The sequence below is a fragment of the Lonchura striata genome, chromosome 1 (genome assembly GCF_046129695.1).
Source record: "Lonchura striata isolate bLonStr1 chromosome 1, bLonStr1.mat, whole genome shotgun sequence".
NCBI lineage: Eukaryota > Metazoa > Chordata > Aves > Passeriformes > Estrildidae > Lonchura > Lonchura striata.
In genome coordinates, this window is record NC_134603.1 from 46,454,155 (window position 1) to 46,476,764 (window position 22,610).

General features: G+C 37.4%; 1 protein-coding gene across 13 annotated transcripts in view; it reads left to right on the top strand.

Annotated features, from left to right (window-relative positions):
* ZNF521 (zinc finger protein 521) overlaps window positions 1-22,610 on the top strand; it is a 229,736-nt gene that overhangs the window by 110,713 nt on the left and 96,413 nt on the right. For all 13 annotated transcript variants that reach the window (XM_077783929.1, XM_077783921.1, XM_077783925.1 and 10 more), the window contains one exon: window positions 1,632-1,716. In XM_077783929.1, the coding sequence (XP_077640055.1) occupies window positions 1,632-1,716 (85 nt within the window). The remainder of the gene's footprint in view (window positions 1-1,631; window positions 1,717-22,610) is intronic.

Below are 22,610 nucleotides of genomic sequence, written 5' to 3' on the forward strand. Positions count from 1 at the left end.
TTAATTTCAGAGTTGACTTTGATTAGTCACTAATTTTTCAGTTAACTTGGTAAGACAAAACAATATATGTTTGAAAAGTCTTTATATTCCTGCCTACAGGCTTGAAGTAGAAAGATACTTAATAGATGGGTACTTTGTCTGGGACCAGGCATCTAAATTTAGATGCTGACAAAAATTCCAGCAAGTCTTTATTACTGTTTGGAGTCAGGTAAAAAAAGCCAACACCTTCTAAAAATTATAATTGATAATACCAGCTGTATAAAACTCTTCACAAGTTAAATATGTACAAGAGAGGCTGTATTTTTGATGCATGTTATCCAGTGAACCCTATTTCTTCTCCAACTAATATATGGGAAATCTGCAATTTAACATATCTGCAGCAGTTTCTTGTGACTTTACATTCTCTAAAAAATATGTGTTTTTCTGTGTTTTTTTCTTCTTTTTGCTGATGTAGGCAAGGTGCCTGTGGCTGTACAGAAAGATCTGTGTCTCTTGAGTTACTGCCTTGATGTGGCAGTTCAGGGCTTACCTTGACTTTATTGCATCTTCAAAACAAGAATTGAGCTCTTCAGGACTGTTACCTTACGACTTGAGTCCTTGATACTACAATTATGCAGTTGAATAATGTTATGAATCTGGCTTATCTAATTAGATGCCTGGATAACTGCAGCTTTTAAGTCTTATGAAGGAAAAAAATAACCTAACTTTGAATACACTCTTAGTTTTCACTTTTAAAACAATGCTTTCCAATATCAACTCTCTGGCCAATTCAGATCAAGAAAAATAATAAGAGAACATGCAGATAAATTTTTAGGATATTGAAATGTCTTGGACAAGTTCTATACCTTGTAGAAAAGTGAAAGAGCAGATCTTTTTTGAAAAGACATGAAGACAGAAATGAAAAATGTGTTCTGTGGACCAAATTGAGCAGAGTAATGCATTTCCTGGTTTAAAATGAAATTTGAGCTGTATACACCATGATTTTTAAGTCAAGCCCAATCTAATGTGGCCAGAAGGCATGCTCTCTGGCTAGTTTCCAGTCAGTCTTCCCAGTTTTAGTATGGGCTTGCCAATAGATATTATTGAAACAAATGCCCTGATACAGGAACTTTTTGCCCAGACTAGCTGGGGGGTTTTCCTCCTTGAACAATGGCAGCCTGATGGACCATTTAAAACGTGTGGTGCTGAGAAGATTCTGCAGCTCTACTGAAAATGAGAGAAGAATAATTCTCATTTCAATGTTCTTTTTCTGGCTTCTCCTTTGTTCTGTAGTGGATATAATCCATTGGTGTAAAATGAAGGATCCACATGGATTTCAGTGTTGTTTGGCTTACATCCCATATATCCTCATTCCATTTTGCCTTCCATGAGTGTGATACTGGTGTTTTAGCCATACTGATGTGTTAATGGAGTTAGGGAGTGGACAACAATCTCTACCAAGTTTCAGAAAACTCAAATGAAAGGTACTACATAACCTGCAGAATGTTATCTTTTTAATATTATTAATTAAGCCTTAATGAAAGCACTGCTGGAGAGCTTTAAATGACCACTGTGAACTTGGTATGTTAAATTATAATGAAATTATTCCAATTGTATGTTTGAGTAAATTTTATCTACCCTTGTTTCTTTAGAAGAAGACCTACCAGTGCATCAAATGTCAGATGGTTTTCTACAATGAGTGGGATATCCAAGTTCATGTTGCAAACCACATGATTGGTAAGTGAGCACTAAAACTTCTCAAAGGCAAATAGCCATTTTTCTTACTCATTATCACCATTGTCTCCAAAATTAAACAGAGTTAAGGAGAAATTAATTGTGGATCCATCAATGATTTACCTAGGCATGATTGATTTTTTTATTCATATTATTAGACTTGATAAAGCATTAGCATATTTTATGTTCTGCAAGGGCTAGTTTAGACTTCTGCAGAGAATTATATATCCACTGCCAGTCAAAACACAGGTGATTAGCAAATTAAACTTCTAATCATTTTTGCATTATTGAAAACAAACTAACAGGAATGGTTAATGAACTGGATGTTAGCTTTCCGTAGAGTTTTAGACAGGTTTTAATTTCAGAAGTTATTATGGTAATGACACTACTGTGTACTTCTCAAGCACCTCAGTACCAAAATCAAAACTGGTGAGTTTTTGTCATTAGGAAACATAAATAATTCAAATGGCCATAAAATAGTATTGTTTGTTATGTTTGAGCAGTCTGGAAAAAAATCCTGAGTGTATCTGTATACAATTAAATCCTATAAATTATTTGAAAAAGTACAGAATTGTAGTATACAGTAATGAAATACACTCTTTAAGCTTAGTACAAGCATTTAAAAAAACGTCTTTTAGGATTCCTGAATCCTGATGTTTACAAAGCTGTTACAGTTGTAAATTGGAATAAAACAAAAGCTGCTTTTTCTTTGATATTCATATTTTCTTATTATTTGCTGATTCCCCTAGGTTTACCCATAATGTTTTCAATTTGGTAACTACTCAGTAATAGCACTAAGAGTTCTATCAGCCAATTAAATTTATCAAGCACATCATTTGCTCACTAATAAGATAACATTGCCAGGATTGTCTCCTGGATTTTTTTTTTTTTAGTCTTTTTTTCCAAATTTTGCTTTTCAAAACAGAGATACATACCACTGATTTTTTTTTGCTCCTGCTTCTCTTACTCTGGTTTTCTTGCTAAAACAGCAGAAAATCTTGCAAAGCACAGACCAAAAAGTATGCTATAGAAACTGGTAATTATATATCCAACAGAAAAGAATTTGCTTGATTATTTGACTTTCCAGTTTGGTGATTATTTTTTTTCTTTCGAGGTAGCATGCAGATTTTTTCCATGAACACTTAGCATTTTGGCTGCAATGTAAAAGAAAATTATCTGCCAAAACTTAACGGCCCACTTCTGTGGGTACTTTATTTAAGTTGTTACATATTTAGAGCATAAACATTTTACATTTCTCATAAAAATGAACAAATGGAAATGACAAACTGGTTTTGTAAAGGAGACAAGCCATTTGCCTGTTAGGTTAAGCCTTAGTTTCGATATCTTGTGTTTTTGGGTAGGAGATAATTTGAGCTGCTTCAGAGTATTCAATCTGTGTCAGTAATGTAATTTAAAAGTAGGGTACTACTAACAACAGAATTCACTATTTCTGCTGTTTTATTTGAGTCCAGTGTTGGAAATGTTCTTAATGGTAGCAAATAGTGATGCTGAAACTTGACAAGGAATATGGACACCGTTTATAATAAGGGGTGATGCTGGAATTGATGATGTATTTGTTTGCTGCCCTCTTCCCAGGTGCCTCACATTTTTAGAATAGGAGCTCATTTATTTCATTAAATACTCAGATTTATTTTTCCCTCTATTTTATGGATGAGTTTTATTAAAGAGTCAGAATGGGAGGAGCAAACTGGGGAGAGAATCAGTAAAGCAGGACAAATCCATTTAGCTAACTTCAGCCTGCAGATCTGAAAAGACATATTTTCTTAAACTGAGCTATTAACTGCCTGTGTTTAATTTCTTAAAGCTGGATGAGGTTGAATGAGAAAGCAAATCTTTTAAAAAAATAGTTAATTGTTTTGTCTCTGTTCTATCTAATCATGCATGATATTACTTCATGACATAACCATAGTGACACAGATTTAAACATGCTTAATATAAAATCTTCCTAGTGAAATCAAGGAGCTTGCAAAACATGCAGGGAGATTTGCCGGTCATGCGTGTGGTAATCTGTGTTCAGTGGAAGATTCTTATCTGCACTGCCAGACTTAGCAGTGCAGCTCCTAATGATGTAGCCTCGATTAAGCAAATGCGAGGGGATTTTGTGTTGGGGTGGAGTGAAAGGAATATCAGCATTCTGGAGAGTTTTGAATGTGACCTCAGAATCGAAGCACAAGGAAAAATAATTTCTGATCTCCGATTCTGTTAGTCTTCTCACGACTAATTGGATTTTTTCCTTAGCTATCTTTCTAATTTCACTCTCCCCCCTCTCCTTTAATTTATATCATTGTTCACAAGCCTTTTTCCAAGACCATGGTCTCCCTAGAAAGAAAGGTTCAAGGGGTCACATCAAGCTGTTTTTAACCAGCCTTAGTTTATGTACATCTGTAGGTATTGTTACAGTATTTATACATAATACAGAAAACATGCACACAAATACATTTGCGTGAATATATGTAACATATACCTGTAGTTACCTTCATGCATATCAATATATCGATTGACAAATATATTAGATTAAGCACTGCAGTGAATATTGGCTTGTTGACACAGCACATTAAACAAACAAACAAACAAGATGGTTTCCTAGAGACATTGGTCCGTCCCTTTTTTAAATGTATCTGATAAAACTTTCCTTGCCATGATTTCCTAGGTGATTGGCAGAACAGGATGTAGTGTCTTTGATTCTCTGGGAAAAGGAAAGTGAGGAAGCTTCAAGAAGACACAGGGAAAGAAAGGCATTTAAATGCAAGAGAGGAGGAAGGTAATGTAGCAAGGCAGGAGTTAAAAGTTAAATGGTGTGATAATCCCTAGATCAGATGTAGGGGCAATAAATGCTTTCACAGACATCATTGCACAGTATCAGGAACTGTTACTTCCTCTCATAGTAAAATGTTTCCATTATCTGTGTTGTGGCTATTGGCGGGTGTAGTGTCTTCTTACCTGAAGGACTCCATGTTCGTAATTCAGAGAAAAGAGAAAAGGGGACACACCTAGGACGTGGGACAAATTTGAAAGTGGAAAGTCATCTGCCAAAATCCACTCAGAAATGAGTGGGAACCACTGATAGAGATAATGCTCAGCCAGCTGAGGGAAACAGTTGCTGCTTAACATCATGGTGCAGTTTGAAAGCCTGAAGAAGTTGATGGTGTCCCATCTAATCACTGTTCCCCTTGAACATGATCCCGGGACGCAAACTGAGTTCGTGTTGCTGACATCCACAGAGAGAAGTTGCATTATGGAAGGTCACTGAGGCAAAGCTATACTTATAAACCCCAGTGTGAAACTTAGGCTTTTAAATAAGGCAACTGGAATTACTTTGTTGGCTAAAATAGCTCCACCGAGGGTAGGTATTTTTAGGTTGTATGTATGTGTGTGTTTTTGTCTAATCAAATATAATCTCAACTAGACATTTAGCAGGGGAAGAGGGATTAGAGGTTATTTGAAAAGCCTCTTACTCTTCTTTGTTAGGAGAATGTATAGCATTTTTACAGATTTTATTATACATTTCAATCAATTCAACAAGAGGGATTATGCCACCTAATGGAAAATAAAATCTGCCGATGACCCAGTGAAGTGTAACCTTAAGTATCTTTGACAACAGTGCAATTTACATTATACATGTTATGTAATAGAAAGATGTCATTGGTACAGCTTTCCTTTGGTAACTACATGTTTACTACTTCTAGAACTTTCCATTTTAGAACTGTTTTGCAGACTTTAATTGAGTCTTCCCAACATCTTCATGATGAGATGTGGCAGTAAGCATTTTCCTTTGAATGGATGAGGACAAAGAGGCATGGAAGTGGAATCCTTGCTTGCATTAAGTGAGCTAAAGTTCAAGTGTTCTGACTGCCAGATCTGTCCACACATTTCCAGACACTCTGCTTCATCAAGCAGAGCCCGTGTTAGCTTAAATTACACACTGAGTCAGGCTAGGCTAGGGGACGCTAGCGGACAGAAAGCAAGGCATGGTGTGGGGTTTTTTAAATAGGTCCTGTATTTTGGCATTATTTTTGACCTAGATATAGGCATGTACTTTCATTTGGATAACTGTAAGGATGATTGCCAAATGAAGACTTGTCTGTTGGTGTGTGTATTGAAATTTGTGTGTGAAACAATTTTCAGCTTTTTGGGTGGGAAAGGAGGAAACATAAATCCAGGTTTCATATGGGCCTAGAAGGTGTTGGCATAAATGGTATTTCTTCAGTTGTCTTTCTTCTACCTTTTTTATCTTAGTAGAATACATAGCACTTTTAGCAGGTTTCTTTGAGAAAATTCTATTTCTGGCACACGGTGTCTGTAGAAAAGAAGCTTTTGAGCATTCCTTTGTTTTCATCACATAGTTTACAGCTGGCATTTGACCTGAGAGAGTATGAAAAGAGTCTGCCATTGTTTGCGTTCTGTTTGATGCACTCCGCTGCTCCTCCTATTATTTTCACTGTAGTTTTAAGTAGACATGCTAAACATTGTTTCATCTTCAACTGATTTCTTTACATCTGTTATATCTGATGCAGTTTGGTGTAAATAGACTATACAGTTGCTGCAGCAGTTACCTAGGATTTTGCACACATGCATATGCAGCATGGCTCAGAACTCAGGGAGTTCAGGAAAGGAATTACACCATATAAAATTATGGGACTCAACAGCAGTAGTGTAAATTTGTAAGTGCTCTGAGTAAAGTGCTGTTAGGCATGAGATAATGTAAAGAGATGACATTGCCAAGAACTATTTATGAAGAGCTTAATTTTTTTCACTCTGATAATTCTTGACCAATAATTACCAGCTTCTAATTATCTATTTTAGTTAGAAAGAAATTTCTATCACTATGGAGGTTGGCATTGCAACTAGCGCATAAATCCCCAAAGAGGTAAATGTGTTCCAAACAGCCACAAACAACTGTCTCATGAAACATAGTGAGCAAATTGCAAGCCGCTGGCTGTGCACAACAGAGCAGCACATTTACCATTGAGGACTGATCAGTCTGACAAAGAGAATGATAAAAGGGGAAACAGCCACAATCTTTGTAGTTTGCTGCTACTTTTGTAAAAAACAAGCCCCAGTGTCATAGCAAGAACCACTGCCCCTCTGAAGAGCTGGGGAGGAAAGGGGAAGGATTTGGTACCTTTTTGAAACCCTACTTTTGACAGTTTCTAAATATGTCATTTCTGATAAGTAAACAGACTTTTCTTTTTTTGACCTTTTCAGTATCATGTATAAAATACATTTTGTGAAGTCTGTTCTGGAGAGTTTGTCTGAGTGAAGGATGAGTGGCATTGAGCAGGGTAGCAGGTGTGAGCAGGAGGAGGAAGTGAAGGGAATGGAAAAAAAGGTACTGAGCACTAAAGTTAGAAACAAATGGGAAAACAGGATGAAGCAGTCCTGCAGCTGACGAGGAATTTTTGTTTACACCAGTCAATAAATACTTAATCAAATCCCAAATAACCATATCTATGCTGAAACAATTGCAGTTTAAAATGAAGGGTATCTAGAAAATGCAATTTAACATTTTAGCTTCTCTGCAAAAAAATTTTACAGCTGTGTTTTAAAATAACAAGTAGTATGTAACCATTAGAAGATGTAAAGAGACATTTTCGTGCAACTAATGATTTTTGATTTTTTCAGCAGCAGTGATATGTATATATGCTTGTGTGTTGTATGGATGTGCATGTTTGCATTATGCATGCATTAACTCACATTTGTTCAGCGTACATTATGGTACATGTGGACAACATCAATAATGTCAAAGACAAAGGAAATACCTCAATCAGCTTTCTGGAAATGAGCCCAAGAAAATTCTTGTATGGTTGTAATAGCATGTGGCAGTCACATATTCTATTATTTGTCTAATGCCTAAGGTCATTAAAACCCCATGATTTTCCTTTTACTTATGCAGAGCAACTAATACTTGTTGCAGCATGTTGACCTCAAGTAATAAATCTTCAGAACGCCAGTTTGATCATTCTACACTAAATCTGATATTGTAAAGTTCCTCTTACTTGAGATTTGGAGAAAAAGGATCAAAATATATACATCTACACTCTAGAGGAAGAAGGAGGTAAAGACTTCCTTTTGTTAGTCTTCCTTCACTGGTTTTTGAGTAGTAAAAAATGGAAATTGTCAATTTATAGTTGAACAGAGTGATCATACCCTCATTGCATCAGGAAATCATCTGGATGCCTGGGAATCTGCTCTTTACAGGCAGAACTGACAAGAAGTTGTATAAAAGTTAGAGGAAACTTGGTCACCTTCTCTGCAAAATGAGGAGGTGTAATTGAAATACCCAGGAAAATCAGCATTTGGAGTTAAATCTGAGAAAATGTAGGTTTATTTCATGAGGAGCTGGGTTCCAAAATAGGCAAAATCTGGGCTGTTTAATAGTAACAGGAAGCTACTCTCCTGTGGGCAATGCTGGCTTATTTGAAAAGCCCATAAAGGGTTTCTGCATGGACCATACAAAAGGGATACTTTCTCTTTAATAGCCATCTGTACAGGAGAGATGAGAAGTGGGCCAGGTCATCTCTCCTCAGCTGTCATGATATTAACGTAGGTAATGGAGCAAGCTCTGCGTTCTGCTGGGTGTTGTTTTTCATAGATGTTCATCGATTTACACAGATAATTCTATTTATTTCTTAGAGTTGGTCCAAGCAAACCAGGCAGAATAACAAACACCAAAGCATTTCAAATGACTTTATCTTTGTTGTTTTGTAATGTAACTTTTGTCTAAAAAATGGTGTCACACCTACTGTGCAGATGGCTGCATGATTTGTAAACCAGCCAAAACATTTAAACAAATGTGTGATCTGGGGATAGATTAAATAAAGGATAAAATGGAGTGTGGACCACAAATTCTAATAATCAGATGATTTTAAGTTGTGTGTGGTGTGGAGCGATGGTAGCGGTGATAGCAGGGAACGCTTGCCAATGACAGCAAGGTGCCTTACAGATCTCAGGATGGAGCCTGTGGCCTAGTAGGCCTCAGTTTGAGAGCTGCACATTTGCTGTACAGCTGGCAGCTCTGTATGGGGACATCAGATAAAACTTATGTAAAATGAAGTGTTATTGCTTAGTATGAAATTGCGTGGGGAGGGAATTTGCAGACAGTAACTGAAAGCAGGATTCATGGTACCAATGAAGCAGACTGTAAATATGAAGAGGCTTTAATTATCTGCGCAATTTAACAAAAAATTCCGGGTGTATTCGGAAGCAGCAAAGGCAGCTGTACACACGTTCCAGCAGCACTGTTCACTGGGCTGCAGGTTCTGTGTGCCACCCATTGGGGCTATAGGTGCCCCATCCCTGCCACCCCCTGTCCCCAGGTGCTGGCTTTCCCCGCTGAGCGGCTCTGCTTGGAGCTGGCACTTCCTTCCAGGGCTTTGAAGCAGAAACAGCTCCTTGCTTTTTGAAACAGCTTTCAAAAAAGGCTCTCCAGGCTTTTAAAATCACAAATGGTTAATCCAGGACACAGTCTGCAAACAATCATTAATTGTTTGTGGTTTTGGGTTTTTTTGGGGGGGTAGGTAAGAGGCAGGGGAGGAATGGGGGGCTTTAAACCTTGGACTTAAAAATTTTAAGAAAATAAAATGCAATTGTTGTATTATTAGTAATACTCATAGCAATATTAATAATAATACTAAAAGGAGCATCTGACAAATGTCTGCAATTCAGGATGGAGTGCATTCCATTTCAAGGAAATGAGGCAAAGTGCTTGGAAGCTTTAGATTTTCCTGCAAAAGTGCCTGTGGCATGAATAGCACTCGATGAACGGGATGCTATGGAAAAGCAGTGCCAGACAGTGTGAAAGTTGTTCCCTACCCTCCACCTGCTGTATGATTCTCCTCCGAGCCATGGCAGTGATACACCGTGCGTGTCAATACTTATGCACCACAGGCTGAATTAATGGCAGGGTGTCAGCCTTCCTTTTGTTCTCTGCTGACCATTTGCGCTGCAGGCTTTCTCGGGAGCTGTAGCGCGTTCCTTTGGCTGTGTTTGGCTGTCAGCTCCGAGGGCAGCCTCGCCATCGCCTTTCCAAACCTCCCCTGTTCCGAAGAGGGGAGCCTCCGATTCTTTCGGAGAGCTCGTCCCAAGGCTTCTCCCTGCGATGTAAACGCGGGAAGCGCAACAAAAGAAGCCAGTATGGAGAGTGGGTGTCGAGCTTGAGCTGCTCATATTGTTGCATTTGGTGAGCTGACGGGGTTTCGTAGGTCACCTTTAGAATTATGCCTATGACAGCAGTAGCTACCTGCCAAGATTGCAAGGTATCTCACGGCTCTCAGGATGGAGCCTGTGGCCTGGTAGGCCGCCGTTGGAGGGGCACACATTTGCTGTACAGCTGGCAGCACTGTATGGGGCAGCAGTGTGGGCTGTTAGGGAGCTGGAAAGGAGACAAGCATGAAATTTCCTCTAACCCCAACTCTGTTTTTCTGTACTGTTGGCTGCTTCTCAGTTCCTTGACAAAAAAACCAATCAGGCACCCTTTAATCCGCCTGTGATTACCAGTGGTATAAAAAGAGAAGCATAATGAGGAAAAATGCCTCGTTTTGTTGCCTTCAAAAGCCAACAAATTGGAGTTAACTTGACAGGAAGTGGCTTAATAATTAGATTATTTATTTATTCCTGACACATATCCCCCTGTTACTAGTCTCAGGAGATCCTGTAGATGGTACGATTTTCAAGCTGCCATTACTTCGCTGTCTTCTGTGAACAAAGAAGCTACTGTCTATCAGTCAATTAAATGCACTCTTTAAGCAGAGGCTGAGAAGTCCTCAATGGATAGAGCCCTGGGACACTGTGGCTGATGATTCCTTTCTCTGTACTGTACATCACACTCTCAACTACAGTCCCCACAGAGATGGAATAAAGTCATGCATTAAAATATCACTTGTTGATTTGTTTGCTAATGAAGAGCCATTGAAATGTTTGTGTGTTTCTGTGGCAAAATTGTTGATAAAAGGACTACTAGCTTGCATATCTTACTTTGTCTTCAGGAAGCGCTTATTTAACACTTACTAAAATTAAAGTCAACAAATTAAGGAAAAAACAGAGAGATGGATAATATTGGTTTACTTGCAATTCACATCAATGTAAATAACACTGAGGACAGCAAGAAGAGAGAAAGGGGAATAGTAGTGCTTCAACCATGTCTGTTATAATTTTCTTCATTAGTAAGAATAAGAATCCCTGATCTTTTTTTTTTTTTTCTAGTAGTGAGCACCTATTCCAAATAACAAAAATGCTAAAATACCCATTTTAAAATTAACCTGGACATGTAAGAAAAGGGGGAGGGCTTGGGGGTGTGGTTTTTTTTAATGAAAAATATTATTTTTTTTCTGTTCTTTGCATATCTTTATATATGCCAAGTTAGCAAAATCTTCCATTACTTAGGGATTTTCTGTTGCAGCAAGTTAGCTTAGCTGAGAAAAGTACAACCATGCCAAGACAGTTACTAATGCTGGTTAAGGGTGCATGCTTAATGCAAAACCACCAAAGTTATTTGAAGCTGGGGCTTAATAATACCCCCTGTCATCCTACCCACCTACCCCCATCTACCCACGAGGCTTCTTAATGGGATTTCAAATTTCTGCCCTTCCACCACTCTTCTTCCACCTACCAAGAGTTCAGGTCAACAAAGTGGATGGAGATGGACTGCATTTTATGCTGGGCTGGAGAGAGGGAAATTGGTTTTGGTTTTGTGTTTTTTTGGTTTTTTTAACAGAAGTTGTTATATATGTATATTTGTCTTCACACTGAAAATCATTAATTGGCAACCTCCATCTAAAGTTGATGCAGGTCTTATGCTGCTTGTCTTAAAGAGCTATATTTGCTCTTAAGAAGTACAGATAGTGCTGTAGCAGCTCTCCAGAACTCGCTCTGTTCTGAATTTAGCATCTCTGTGACCATTTGCACCTACATATAGAACCTATAAGTGCTATTATACACACGCACACACACATATATGTGTATATATATATTTTGTATATAGATACTCACTGTTTCTAAGATTATTGTTTTCAATGAATTTAACAACAGTCTATAGGGAATTAATTCAAATCAGAATCAATTGCAGTGTTACTTATTCCTATCCTGTTATTCCAACTCATTTTATTAGAAAAAGCTTAGATACTCAGAGGTGTTCTATAATAGAAAATGAATTTGAAACCCATTCATTAATTGGTGATTAATACATTTCAGGATTAGTTTAAGCAAGGCCCTACCTCCTGCCCAGTCAAGTATGGTCTGGTTAATATCCAATTATCTGCACCTTCTTACTTATTATGTCTTAATATTTCAGATATGATAACCAGAAACTTGAGAGTAATGCTAATGAGGAGCATAGAACAGGAATTAACTGGTGACACTCTCAATGATCCTTCCGGAGGAAAGTAACTCCTTCAATCTCCTCAGCACAGTGGCTGAGCTACCACCTCCCTTTCCATAAGCACTGCTTTCAATTCAGCTGTTATGGGAGCTTAGAATTACATTTGTTCTAAAATTCTTCTTTTTGCATGCTTCATAGACCATCTATGGTCAAAAGATACTCTGCACAGCCTTTTTCACTTGTAGAGTTACTTTCTTTAAATGGAGCTGGTAGAAAATCAGCAGTAAAGTAAAATGGTGATACCTACTTTAAAGAAAAGCTGTTCTGCAATTGAATGCACCGTCTTCTATACATGCGTGTATGCACATGTGTATTTAAGCTAAATTGGATATCATGTCCTTCAGCTTGTAAGACTGGTGCTTCAGCAGCCAGCAAACTAGATATGCACATCTATGAAATACAAAAATTAAAATCCCTTATTTCATAAATGTGAAACATAAATATTGACAAATTAAAATTTTTCATGCATAAAAATTGTCAGGCCCTTAGCATTCAATCTCAGAATTCTAGACTGTGCAGAAATTATTATATACCCTTCTAGAGAAACAGGCAAATGAAACCGCTGCACCAATGTATGTCAGTGGGGCAGAAATGAGTAATTCTGTCATGTGGCTTGAAACCAATATAGCTATAGAGATCATTTCAAAATGTATGGAAGGAAAGGAAGAAGAAATGTTCCTTTTTGTAAATTTTCTTTTTCTTAACTAAGCTGCTCTTTGAATACATTGTGCAGCTCAGGGCATTACAAGAAGCCCCAGAGGAAATGAAGCAGTGGGCAGAATGAAGGCGACCCGCTCAAAGGTGCAAAGCTACATTACAAATGATTTTTATTACATGAATATAATCTGATAGTTATGGTACTTATCCAAGAGACTTTACAGAATATGCTATTCACGGTGTGTTGGACAAAGCTTAGTTCAAAACACTGCCTCATTCACTGTGTTTATGATGAAAGGTACCAGCCTCATGTTTAGATTAGACTGGATGATAAAAGGAATAATGTATTTGTGTAATCAAAGGCAATCATAAAGCACATGTGCCATGGTCAAAGTCAAGGATATGCCTATAACATCCTGTTTTGGCTTTCTTTTTCCAGTGCCTAACTACACAATTCAAATTTTCTCTCACACAGCACTTTATTAGTGTTGAAATTCTGAACCTCAGCAGTATATTCTTAATATTTAGCTGTTTGGCTAGGCACCCTTTTTCCCTACCCTCTCACAGGCAACCTTCACAATGAACCCACTGTGCTTTCTGGCTTCATTGCTTTTCATTGCACACCTATGTGAGTGCCAAGACATTGGATAACAGTGCAAAAAAAATCCTCTACCCCCAAGTCCCCCAGATGAGACTCCTGCAGAGCACTGTGTAATTTATTGAGCAGTTTGGGAAATGTTGATGTTTACTGCCTTGTTCATTAGACATTCATAGGCAATGCAGTCCTCCATTTCCTTCAAAGTTTGGTTAAAAAGCCTAACCCAAATATCACTTAGTGCAAAGTGTGATTTGCAAACTGTCATAACATGATCAAATCAAAACCAATTTCCACCAGAGCAGTTAAATACTCATCTCTTCAGATGAGTGACATTTCCCTGCCAAATTTGAACTTTTAACCCACACTGCTCCTTGTGTGCTGTTACTCTTCAAGTCAGACTTAAAAGGGATGTTATTCTTAAAATCTTTTGATAAAAATATAGCTGAGCTTAAAAAAAGAAGACTGAAATGAAAACAATAGAAAAATAAAAATAAATAAGTGAAAAATTAAATAAATAGGCTTGGGCAGAGAGCTAGTCTAGAAAACTTAATCTTAGGGATACTTCTTAATAATGGAAAAAAAATCTCTACTTTTACCTGCCTCTGCATTTGCACTAGTGATGGACTATGCCTAGCAGTACAGACCAGAATTGTACCGCCAGGAAAAATCCTTCATGGTGGTGCATGGGAATAAATTAGGTGACAGAAAATAGGACTCTAATTTCTATGATATGTCACCTAGGTTATTGTATTTTACATCAACTGCCGCTTTTATGCTGCATGTGCATCTCTTTCAAGCCTTGTGATGGGTCCTCCAGGCCAGTCTTTCTGTGGGCTGGTAATTTTCTTTGTCTCCTTCAAGCTAAAGCTTCAGGAGAAGGTTTCTTCTCTGACAAGAGAAACATGCTCAACACAATTCAGCTGCCCTTTTTTACTTAAACTTATCCTTCTCATTCATCTCCTTAAAAAGGAGATTTGGAAGGTTCTTTGACTCTAAATTCTCCTGTGCCATTATGTCTCACAAATGCAGTTAACTTTTCAGATAATTACGTGGTCCCTTTCTCTCCTTTTGCTTTATGGCATTCTCCTTTCATGTTTGGAGGGGAATTCCTCTTTCTTCCAAGTATGGTTTTCACATCTTTGCTTGACAGGCTACACAGACAATCTTCATTTCAGTGTGTCAAAATGGGAGTCAAAATGGGTTCAAGTCTGTGGTGGTTACAGCATTCCCAATGACTTCTTTGCTAGCTAGAACAAGTCACTGAAATGTGGAATGGAGACAGTACTTAGCCACAGAGATTTTTTTCAAGACAAATTAGTTAATGTACATTCAGAAGGAAAAGTACTGTAATGCTGTAAATAGCAAGCCATTAAATCATTTGTGTTTTTTATTATCTCTTGGCTAATGGGGAATTCTGCTGCTTGCCTTATAGCTCCCAAATTTGGTTCATATTTCCTATCCATTTCAGAATGCAATTTAAAGAAAAATTGTTCCTCCTCTTTTACTGTATCATCACTCATAGATGCTGTCCAGCTGATATCTGGTCTTGACATCACCTGCTCCACACAATAGAAATTGTCCTTCATTTCTTCTCCAGTCAGAACCAGTTAGCAGGAAGAGAGTTAACAGAAATTATGATGTTAAGTCAGTAACATTGTCTTACTCCTATTCAAAATTTTTCCCTTGTCACTGCAATTCTGAAAGTTGCTTCAAAGTCCATCTAGTCTGCAGGTCCTGTACCTTGCACAGATCTCTTTCTCAATTCCTGTATATTTTCCTATCAGATAAAAACTATTCTTTTCTCCCTTACCTAAACCAGTTGAATTTCTTTGTCTTCCTTGGCTGTCGTTAATTTGCAACCAGCTATAGCTGTGCTTTTGTAACGAGTTTTGTAACGAGGGTTCACACTATAAAATGTATTGTCAGTCTTTAGCGTCAATCTCTTATTGTGGCGTTCAGCTAAGTCTTGTAAAAATGAGACACTTGTGCACCTTCAGGAGAGTTTTAATTTTTCAGTATTCTCTGCTGAAATTACTTTTTTTTTTCATCTATAGTTGTGATTCAGTATCAGCTATAGCTGGCACCACAGATCCTGTAGCTTTAAATAGTGTGCCTTAATATTGCCCCCTTTGTATGCTGTATTATAATGAAGCAACATCACTAAATTGCAGTGAAGGGTGATTGTTGCACGGGGATGACTACTACACCTTGGGGTCTATTTGCACCAGATTATTTCTTTATCGTTGTTATTACAACCCATCTTCTTTACTCTCTTGATACCAAACTTGCTGTTGGACATCCATGTAGCACAGGAGATCTTTAAAAATATTTTGGACATCAATTTGTCTCTTAGGTACACACCAATGACTGTTCAATTCCAGGCTCTGGTATCCTGTGTGGCTTTGCAATACTTTAAGTGATGGCAGCTTGGTCTGTTCACATGACTTGCAGTGTTCTTCATGATTTGCTCTTAAAAAAAAAAAAAATTAGTTTGTTGCTGATAGAAGTGACAGACATTTCTTGCTAACCCATTTCAGACAGGAGCAATACTAGATTTATAACAAGTGGAACATGCTTTTTACCTTCCTGCTATTCCCCATACATTTTACAACACAGAAGAGTGTAAGAATCATTTTGCTAGAGCTGTTTCCTTTCCTTTTGGCACTGTGTTCAGATTCAAAGAAAGAATTACAGCAGTGATGTCAGTTTATCATCCAGTGCCATGACCACAAGGAACCTTCTGCAAAATTCATTTTACTCAAGTAAGAAAAATTATTATTATTGTGATCATACAGATATTTTAATAAAGAATTTATTTTCAAAAATCTTTCCAACCTACAGGGACAATATCTTAATAGTAGTTTCAACAAGGTAAGAGTGCAGATTTCTGCCGTAGTTGTACAAGAAGGAGCCTTCATCCATGCAGGCAAGTTTTTGATTTGTCAGATGATAAAGTGTAGGATATTAATTTGTTTTGTATATGTGGAGGTGAAGAAATTGTCTTGTGTTCTACAGCCACAGGGCAGCTCAGGAGACCACCGCTGACACACTTACTGGAGGTACAAAGAACCATTGTCTACTCCCATATGCCCTCATTGCCTGATCACTTTTGACACACTGGATGGAAATGTTCTTGTCACCCCTCCCACTACAGCCTGGGGATTCCACATCCCTACTGGTGCTCTCCTAAGGGGTGGATGTAGAATCTACAGCTCTTTGCATGGCTTGCACAGTATCAGGGCTCCCAGGTGTGCTGGCCTGTGGCTCTCCTGTCTGCATTCTTTGGTGTTGTCCTTGCCAGGACTGTTTGACCAAAAACAAACGTGTCCCAAAGCATGAGTTTCACAAGGTCCACAGATTCTCTTCTGTACCTGTATCTGTGCCTGTCACACTCAGGAAAAGTTTTAAATGGACTTGCATGGCACCACAGTACATCTGGAATTGTAGTGAAAAGGTCTCATCCTGAAAACATGCAACTATACATACAATTTTATTAAAGCTTCATTTTATATAGGAATAAGGCTGTATATGTTCTCAAGTCCTTGTAAGATTGGAGCCTAAATTGCCATTCCGGGTGGTACTTTAACAACATGTTCTAAATGTGGAAAAAAATATGTGTCTTCTGTAATGAAGTCATCATCCCATTAAAACATCTTTTTTCCCTCGGTGATACCAAACACGAATTTTGAGCTGTAATTTGGACTTTTTCCATCCTTATGAAGATAGCCTCTTTTTTTCATTGCAAGGCAGCTTTTTTGTTTTTTCAGTTTCTTCTTTAGCTTAATACTGTAGCTGGGTAGCATTCCAATTTAAATCAGAAATTAGATCTGACACACCTTGTATTGAACTATCAATTCTTTTAAAACTGACGCCAGTTCCACACTATTTGGTCGTACAAACTTCCGATTATGGGCCAGAGAGCATTGATTTTTAGCTGTCATTTCTAGCACACACACTGTAGAACTGAAATTTAAACCTTAATCCACTCTATAATACAATTAATTTTTAATGTGCAGTAATACTAATTGAAATAGCCTGAATTTAGTAAGTCACCACAAGACATTTTCAAAAGCAGGAGTCTCCACTGAGAGCTGGAAGGACAGATAATCATTGTTACAGTGTTTACAGAATTAATGCACACTCTGCAGGCAATTCCATGCCAAGAGATTTTTTCCTTGTTAGTTTATATTAATACAGTTCATTGTGGATGTAAATCTTTTTTCTGTGATTCCTACCTAAATGAATCTATTGTTGTGAACCAAGTTATTTTGATTGTTTTAATGGAAATGTTTATTTTTGCAGAACATTTTTGGTCTTACATCTCTTTTTTATACACAGTCCTCACTGTATTATGTAATTATCAAATACATTGTGATGTTCAGAGAAGCTAATTCCATTTTCTACCTATAAAATGGTCAGCCATGCAGTTTCTATGTATGATAAACCAAAGCTGCATGTTCTGTACCTGACTTTTTTCCCTCAGGTTTGCCTTTCATATAAGCAATATATCTTGTGCCATCCTGATTTCACTGCATCACTTTTAATTTTCAGATGTGATCTCTTCAGATGTTTTACTGGGGAGGATGGAGAGAGGATTTAACTGCAGAGGAAAGATCTTACACAATTAACCAAGGAGGGATTTAATCATTTGTATAAGAGCAAGATGCCATTTACCTGATAAGAAGTATTTCTTAGAATGCTTCAGTTCTTCTGCTGAATGGGCTTGTACAGTGTTCAAAGTGAACACCAATGCTAAGTGAAAATAAATGTCATGTGCTTTACATCATCCTTTCATGGCTTGCACATTACAGTATTTAATAGGCCAATAGTGCTGTTAAATATTTAGCAAATATTCCCTCAAAACCTTGCCATATATTCGATTTTGAGACATTTTACAGCACATAAGTAAAAATTATCCTTTAGTTCTTGAAATGGTCAAAACATGGCATATTTCCTAAAGGAAGTGCAGGACAACATGGCATAAATACATTCAACAGATTTCACACCAACAGAGCATAAGCATTGATTCCCATTTTTTAGATTAAGGATCCAAACTGACTCCCATTTTAGTGGGAGAAACTGCAGACAGCTGCACTAAGTTTATTTGCATGGTATTAAAACAGCATTATAATGTTTAGTAAAAACCCTGTGACTCACAGGGTGGTGTTTTAAAGGCAGCCTTACCAGTACATAGTTTTTAACAATTAATATTTTCTGAGTTGTGGGTGAGAGAAAAGCAGAGATCAAGTTGTTGCCCTCTACTGAGGGTAACAGTTCATCACTAGGTAGCACTTTTAGGTTCTGTAGTAGGCAAAATAGAGATTTAATAACATAGCTGCTGCATGATGTTTTTAATCAAACAATCATTAAATAAATCATTAGAAACCCTGTCTTCTTTGACAAACATCTGCAAGTTTCAGATCCTTGTTGTATGCTAATTAATCCTCAGTAAGTACTTGTATAATAATTAAATGTCTTGCACTTATAGAAGAGCCAAGCCTGTTTATACTGTTTAAGACTCTTGTTATCTTTAAAGGTATGTGAGTTCCACATGTGTTGCAACGGGTATTCATCTGTTTCTTGGGATAACTCCCAGATATTTGCCCCTGTCCGTGTGTAAGAGGAAGCTACAAAGGTTGGGCAAGCCTGTTTGGCTGTTAAATCAGTGTGTTTGCTGCTGCTGCTGCCCAGCTGCACATGTTCCTGCCCCATGCAGAGGCAGCACAGTGCTTCTGCTGCTTGCACTGACAGGTAAGGGACAGCTTTGCATGCGCTCAGCTGCCTGGATTGAGGCTCCCACTGCTCTGCTTCCCCAGGATATCTCCAGTCCTTCCGTTCCTTACTTAGTCTCTGAGCTTTGTGCATGTATTTGGGCCCACTGAAGAACTATATTTTTACATGTTCCTGTAAAAAATAAAGGCTTATATTGGTGGGTATGAGGCATATTTAGTGTGACACATAGTTTAACTCCTGAAGGTGAAAAGCAGTGTTCTTCTGCAAAGGTTATTTTCTATGTGAATGAATAGAAATATTTTTATAATCTTCATTTTGTATCAACCACCTTTTTTTTTAATATTGTAAACTATTACTCACTTTGGAAGACATACCAGTGTAGCCTGTTTGAAAATTATTAAATTATTTGAGTCTTCTTTAAAACATTGGATTTTTCTTGAGAAATCATGTTCATATGCATGGCATATTTTTTAAGTGTTCAAAAAATTAAGGTGTTAATTGCATGCCTGTGTGTGAATATATATGGAAAGGTCTATATAGTTATATAGGGTAGACATACTTAATATGCATAGCCTGATGTATCTTGACCTCAGGTTACAAGAGTAGAAAATCCCATTTTCCAGCTTGTTTCAAATGTAGTAAAAATGCTGCTTCAGTTGCTTTATGCTACTCACATTGGGAAAGGTGCTTATACTGTGATAATTATCATCAAGGAATATTAATGCGTTCAGCATTTGTAACCCAAAAACTCATTATAGCTTAAGCTGTGCATCATCTGTGAAGAGAGAACTTTGCCAGAATTTGCTCTTCACAGGGGTTGCCTCCTGCTTGTGATGAAGTGGTCAGAGTATTGGAAGAGGTCACTCAGGCTATTTTTGAAAGCTCAAGTTTTGCAATTTTTGATTCACTACCTTCTGTCTAAGTAGCTTAGCATTCTTCCCCCACCCTCCAAAAAAAAATATTCCTATTTCTAATTGAATGCCTGGTGAAGTGCATAAAGCTAAAAGATTGCATCTCATTATGCATAAGAGGCTAAAGGTGTAGACATAAATATTACACATCAAGGTCATAGAGATCTCAGAGTCCATATTTCATCACCATACATGGGATTTGAACACGAACCACTGTCACTCATGCTAATGGGAACTAGTTATTCTCATCCTGTGATCTTTGATAAGAATATAGTTTCTTACTTGTGTAAAACTCTTGATGCTTTTGGTAGCAACTTCCACTTCAGTATTTATGTATTCTGGGACTACGTTTTGATTCCTTAATGCTATTTCACCATGAGAATAAGATTTATCATTTTTACACCTCTCTTGTCTTCCAAGCTCCTAAACCCACAGTTTAACAGCCTTCACATTTCTAAAATATACTTGAGCAGTCTGTTCAAAGCATTAGAGCCCAATTCTTTCCTCATTCAATTTTCAAACCAATGTCCCCCAGTTGATTGAGGTGATTTACATTGATGTTGTTGAGAGGAGATTTCAGTCCTTAGGCTTATTTTGTATTTTCATTAGTACATCTTGTTGTGAAAGTCTATATGTGCTTGCACATTACGCTACCCAAATGGTAGTAGAATGGTTAGTGAATAAGATAGCTGAAACATCTAAAAATAAATAACCCTCTGCAAGAAAGTATTTCTTTTTTGTTGACTTGTAATTGAAATCTTCCTTTCAACTAAGCAGATGAATATCATGCTTCCACCCTTGATTATGGAGACAGTAGCAGTGCCAAAATTGTGCTGCTCAGTACTGTTGTTGCTGGAATTTTTAATATGGCTTGGTTTTATTATTTTTCCTTCCCAATGCTGATACAATGCTTGTCATTTCTCAGTCTTAATATTGCCACATGTTGCATGTTGTAGTTTGCTTTATATTAAGCAGAGAAAGCTGGCTTTTCTGGACTGCTTTGTTTCTGAGGTCAGGATGTGAACCTGGCCTTGCTCCTGAGAGGACGAGAAAAATCTATTTCATAACTTTCTGCAAGCCTCAGAGAAGGCTAAGAAAACAAAACAAAACAAAACAAAAAACCCACAAAACCCACAGGCTTAGTTTAGACCTGGTGAAGAGTTAGATTCATCAAGAGGAAAGCTTGCAGCTGATCAGCTTTTCTTGTCATAAAGAGTCCCTGCTGTCAGTGCACACTTCACTGATGTAGCAAAGCTTTGGGGAGCCTTGTGAGTCTTTTCAACACCCACGTATTTGTGCAGAAATACCTGACTTGATAAAATAGAAATAACCTGCTGAAGTAAGAAATTGCTTGCCTATTAAATCACCAAAATGAAGGGCTCAAAAAAAGAGGTAAACACAGTCCTCATGAGCTGAGTATGCGTATTACAGGTTTGCCCAGTTTACTTCTGGGGCATAACTTTGGTTTGTGCAGCAGAGTGCTAATGCCTTATAATGAATGGCTGTCTTAAACCAAGGAGAGATTCTCAGTGGGTGACAACATGGATGATGGGAAATAATATGGTACCATATCTGCTATGTCAATGTAAACTTAATAATCGCTATGAATTTTGAGTAACCCTGCTTCCTTTCCAAAGAAACATTATAAAAAGATTGCTTCCAAATCCTTCTGATACTGTTCTTGAGATAGATGCCTTAGTCTTTACCTTGAAGTGCTGGAAATGAATGTACATTCTTTGCAAGAGATAAGGGTATAAACTTTCAAAGGAGTAAATTGTATTTCCATGTTTAAGTTCACCATTTGCACTTCATGTGGTGAAAGCCAGATGTGAGGAATTACTTTTAACATTATTTTTCCATCTTCTGTATCTCAGGACTTCTGAATTATTATGCTAAAATGTTCTATTACATGTAATAAAGAAATGTTAGAAAACTAGAAATAGAGCAAGATTGCCTCCATCGATTTGGCTGCACTTGGATTGCTCCAGCTACATCTTAAACCACAAAACAGATCATCTTTGTGCAACATAAAAATGTTACTGAAAAAAACAAACAATCTGCATTTGCTGATGCCATGAAAAATGAAACCATTTTCCAGTTTTAACAGTTCCTCCTTTTAGGAAGGGAATCCGAAAAGAAATTGCAGGGATTGTTCCTTATCCTGCTTACACCAACACAGTGAGCTACCAAGCAGGTGATTACAATGAATTGTGAGCAAATGCTTATGAAAAAGAAAATGAAATCAGAATTAGGGCCAGCATTTTTTTTTTTAAATATTAATGTTCACTCCATGCTTATTTAATTTTTTTTTTCAATTTTGTATCTATTTATCAAAATTCTTATTAAAGTACTGTGAAATACAGGGAGTAAGCATGGACATAGTATCTGCTTTTCAGCCAGACCCTGAAAATCCTTCCACAATTTTTAAATTCATCTGGATCCTATTTCATGCATAAGGCTTTCATTTTGTAGCATTAAAAATCTTAAAACTGTCTCAATTTTTAAAAACAATAAGCTCTCTATATTAAAAAACCCACAGCAACACACTTTTTCTTTATTAATTATTTTATACAAATCCAAAAGCTCAGAGATTTATTGTATG